General features: G+C 51.6%; 1 protein-coding gene across 1 annotated transcript; it reads right to left on the reverse strand.

Annotated features, from left to right (window-relative positions):
• Positions 1–1,129: 1,129 nt before the first annotated feature.
• Positions 1,130–3,521, reverse strand: LOC136470390 (uncharacterized mitochondrial protein AtMg00810-like). Its single transcript, XM_066468254.1, has 2 exons — positions 3,404–3,521; positions 1,130–1,701 (listed from the first exon to the last, which is right to left on the reverse strand). Exons 1-2 carry the CDS (start codon positions 3,519–3,521, stop codon positions 1,130–1,132), a joined length of 690 nt encoding a protein of 229 aa, XP_066324351.1.
• Between the last annotated feature and the right edge of the window lie 1,186 nt (positions 3,522–4,707).

Here is a 4,707-nt window from a genome sequence, read left to right on the forward strand (position 1 = left end):
ACGCCTTCTCAAAATCTAGTTTGAGAATTATAATCCCTCTTCGTGAATGGTGAGATTGGTGTATATACACATAACTCCAAGCCAAACAATCTTGTATCATGCGTGATCGGATAAATCCATATTGGTTCCGATGGACAATCCTCAAAATGACCATCTGCAGTCTGTCCGTAAGAATTTTGGTGATGACTTTGAGAGTAATATTCATAATTGAAATAGGGTGGAAATCACTGACAGTCTCAGGGCTATCTTTCTTTGGCACCATAGTGATGTAGGAGGTGTTGACCCATAGGATCACCGGCTCAGGTGAGTTGACCATTCACTAGTCTTGCCGAGCACCCGCTAGTGGTGCCGAGCACTCACTAGCTATGCCGACCATGAACAAGCGTTGTCCGACCACACACACTATGGCTAGAGATAGAAGAAGAGGGAGAATAGAGCATACACACATAGTACAAACACCAGCGTTGGCCAGAGCCCTATATAGGAGATGGCAAATCTGAACTCTCTTTACTGAGTTGCAGTGGCAAACTATTCATCTAGTCCTAGTACAGCTAACATGCTGCTACAGTCACTAGATAACACAGCAGGACTGACTTCTGCGCCTGTCCCTGCTTGTGGCTATAGTGAGGCAGGAGAGCCATTCGGCGTCTACCTTCTACAATGGCTATAGTATCACAGCAGGGAGCCTTTTTGGCGCTGCCTTCTCTTGTTGTGTGTTCACACAAGGAAGCAGTAGATTATCTAACAATTCTTCCCCTAATCCTACTGCTATCCCTTGTACCTCCTCCATGCCGATCATCTCTTTCAGCTTCATGAGTCGAAGGCGTCTGAGCGGCTTGGTGAGAACATCCACGAGTTGCCGACCAGTTTTGATGAACTCGATGACGATCTACCCTCCATCGACACAGTCCCTGAGGAAGTAGAACTTCACATCGATGTGTTTGCTCCGGTCGTGCAGAACCAAATTCTTCGTGAGGGCGATGGTGGGCTGGTTGTCTACCATCAGTGCTAGTAGGTGAGCTTCCACACTGGTCAGCTCACCCAGCAGCCGACGCAGCCACACAACTTGGCACGCCACTGTGGCCACCGCTACGTGCTCTGCCTCACACGTAGACAGCACCATCACCTTCTATTTCAGTGATAGCCATGAAATTGGAGCTGATCCGAGGAAGACGAGCATGCCAGAGGTGCTTCGTCGCCCGTCGATATCCCACGCCATGTCTGCATCGCTGAACACAATGAGCTGCAGCCTACTCCCACCGGTCTTGGGGAAGATGATCCCTTGATCCACCGTCCCTTTGATATAGCGCAATAGCTGCTTCACCGTAACCCAGTGATCCTCCTTGGGATCCTCCATGAAGCAACTGACGTAGCCCATGACGAACGTAATGTCTGGCCTCATGTGGACTAGGTAGCGCAAACCGCTGATGATGCTCCGATAGAGTGTCACATCCACCTTCGCCGTCGTGCTGGCCTTTGTCAGCTTCAGCCACTCCTCCATCGAAGTCATGCATGGCTTGCACTCAGCCATGCCGCTCCACTCCAACAACTTCGAGGCATACATGCTCTGACCGAGCATGAGTTCCTCCTTCCCTTGTCTCACCTCGATGCCGAGGTAGTAGGAGAGTGCGCCAAGATCGCTCATTCGAAAACAAGCCGCTATCTCATGCTTGAAGCTGTTGATGTCCTCCGTGTGCCCGCCTGTGACAATCAAGTCGTCCACATACACGCCGACGATGAGATCTTCCTTCCCTCATCGCCGCGTGTAGAGCGCGTGCTCGGTTGTACATCATTGAAACCCAAGCTCGCCCAGCGTGGCATCAAGCTGGCGTTCCACGCTCGTGGGGCCTGCTGCAGCCCATAGAGCGCTTTGTGCAGTCGGAGCACCCTATGCTCCTCTCCCTTGATAGTGAAACCCAGAGGTTGCCTGACGAAGACCATCTCCGCCAGCTCGCCATTGAGGAAGGCCAATTTAACGTCCAAGTGATGGACGTGCCAATCCTTTGCTATTGCCAAAGCTAGTAGCAAATGGACAGACTCCATGCGCACTATCAACGCAAAGACTTCCTTGAAGTCGATGCCCTCTCGCTGAACAAAGCCTTGGGCGATGAGGCACGCCTTATGCTTGATAGTGTGCCGAGCTCGTCCCGCTTGACTTTATACACCCACTTTAGGCTGATCGGACGACATCCTGGAGGTGGATCGACGAGCTACCATGTCTTGTTTTCCTCGATCGCCTTCATCTCCTCCAGCATCGCTCGTCGCTAGTTTCCGTCACTCTCGGCCAGCGCGAACGTGGGTGGTTTCTCTGTGCTGATGAGCAGCAGCTCTTGATCATTGAGCAGTCAACCAGCCAGGCCTGAGGGCCCTATGCCACCGATGATGTCATCTAGCCTGTGGAACCGCACCTCCTCACCTTCATGGAAGGCATCCACGAACTCAGTGATATCACTTGGAGGTGAGGCGAACTCAATCAGTGTTGATAGAGTTCCCTGTTCTGCCGGAGTGCTTAGCACTCTAGGTTGCAGTGCTCGGCACTACTTCTGGATAGCTCATCACTACTCCTGCAGTGCTCGGCACCACTGTAGGAGTGCTCAGCCTCAGTCTTGTAATGGTCAGCACCATTGCAAGACCTCTTGGCTCCGCTACGGGAGTGTTCAGCACCTATCCTAGAGCGGTCGCCACCACTGTAGAACCTCCCGGCACCACTCCTAGCATGCTCGACATCCCTCTAGGAGTGCTCGGCACTCCTCTCAGAGTGCTCAGCATCCCTTCTAAAGTGCTCGGCACTGCCCTAGGAGTGCTTGGCTCTATCGCTGGAGTGCTCGGCACCTCTTCCCTAGCGTCTCCACCACCATGGATGACCAGGTGCTCGACGACGAAAGTGTTAGTGAAGCTGCTAGCTTCCCCCGTGCTTGGACTTTTCTAGTCCCAAACCGCCTTCTCGTCGAACACTACGTCGCGCGAGACAAGTACCTTGTTTCCGCATGGGTTGTAGAGCCGGTATGCCTTGGTACCCTCCACGTAGCCCAAGAACACCATCGGTGTGCTCCTGTCCTCCAGCTTGGTGAGGATCAACTTCATCTTCCTGACATGGCCGATATAGCCGAATGTCTGGAGGAAGGACACACTCGGCTTGCACCCATACTAAGCTTCGAACGACGTCTTTCCCATCATGGCTTTGGTTAAAGCGCGGTTGAGGATGAACACCGCCATGGTCACCGCCTCACCCTAGAACCTTATCGGCATGCCTTTGGCCTTCATCATGGATCGAGCCATGCCGACCACTATCTGGTTCTGCCTCTCCACCACGCCATTCTATTGTGGCGAGTACGGCGTGGTGTGGTGTCGCACCACACCTTGATCCACGCAGTATGCAGTGAACTCCATCGAAGTGAATCACCTCCATGATTAGTCCTCAGCGTGTGAAGCTTCTTGCCGCTCTCGGCCTCCACGCGCGTCTTGAACTTCTTGATCGCCGTTGCCACTTCGTCCTTGCTCATCAGGAGTTGCAGCCACATGTAGCGAATGTAATCATCCATGAGCAGGAGGAAGTACCATCGACCACCATTTGTAGCAGGTGTGATCAGCCCACAGAGATCATCGTGGACGAGCTCAAGAGCATCCTCCGCGTGATACTTGGCCACCTTTGGGAATGGTAGCCTCCTCTACTTCCTGACCAGGCAGCTGTCATATAGCTCGCCTCCGTGCTTGATGTGGGGTAGCCCTCAGACCATCTTCTCCAGCTGACCAAGTGCGTCGAAGCTGAGATGTCTGAACCAGGCATGCCACAGCCATGGCTGAAAGGTCCTTGTTTGGTTTTGGTAATTGAGTGACAACTTAGGTGGACTAATTGTGTTTATGTGAGATACACAGGTGATTAGTCCACAGGTACATGTGTGTGAGCAACATATTCCATGAAGGTGAAAATGGCTTGGAGATGTTGCAAAGCTCACACATGTGATGATGAAGGAGCTTATTGAACATGAGACATGACATTGAGTCATGTGATCAAGGTGGAGAAGATCAAGACAAGACTTGGGTTGATGGACCGGTTGCAAGTGTGAAGGGCAAGTCGGAGGCTTTGGAGCGATGGACCGCGTGGCGGTGAAGCTTGAGCAAGACTTGGCGCCGATGGACGATGGCAACGGTGAAGAGCAAGTAAAGTCAAGATCGATGAACCAATATGATCATGTGATGATATGAAGTGGATCATATTATTGTTGATCGTGTTGGTGCATATGTTGCATCGACGTTGAAGGAGATGGAATGGAAATGCGCAAGGCAAAGGTATAACCTAGGGCATTTCATTTCACCGGTCATAGGTGTGTAGAGAAGTTTATGACCAGGTTTAGGATAGATGGCCGTACTATCAAGAGGAGCAAACTTGTTTGCATATCGGTCATCTAGTGCCACTCAAGTGATCTAACTTTGCATCGTCGCTAGGATCGAGTGGCGTGGCAAGTTGAGTAGCTAACATCCTTTGGGAAATGATTGTGAAAAGCTAACACACATACACATGGTGGTGTACACTTGGTGGTGTTGGCACATCTACAAAGGAGGTGGTATTCGGCGCTTTCGGGAAAATGGAATGCCTATTTTCTATTGCGCCGGATGCAAATTCTTGTGGTTGGCACATTGGAGCAAGGGTGAAGAAGTTAGAAGTGAAAACGAGTTGATCGCGAAGACGCTGGCGTCGGTCAACTG

This window comes from Miscanthus floridulus, chromosome 8, assembly GCF_019320115.1.
Source record: "Miscanthus floridulus cultivar M001 chromosome 8, ASM1932011v1, whole genome shotgun sequence".
Classification (NCBI taxonomy): domain Eukaryota; kingdom Viridiplantae; phylum Streptophyta; class Magnoliopsida; order Poales; family Poaceae; genus Miscanthus; species Miscanthus floridulus.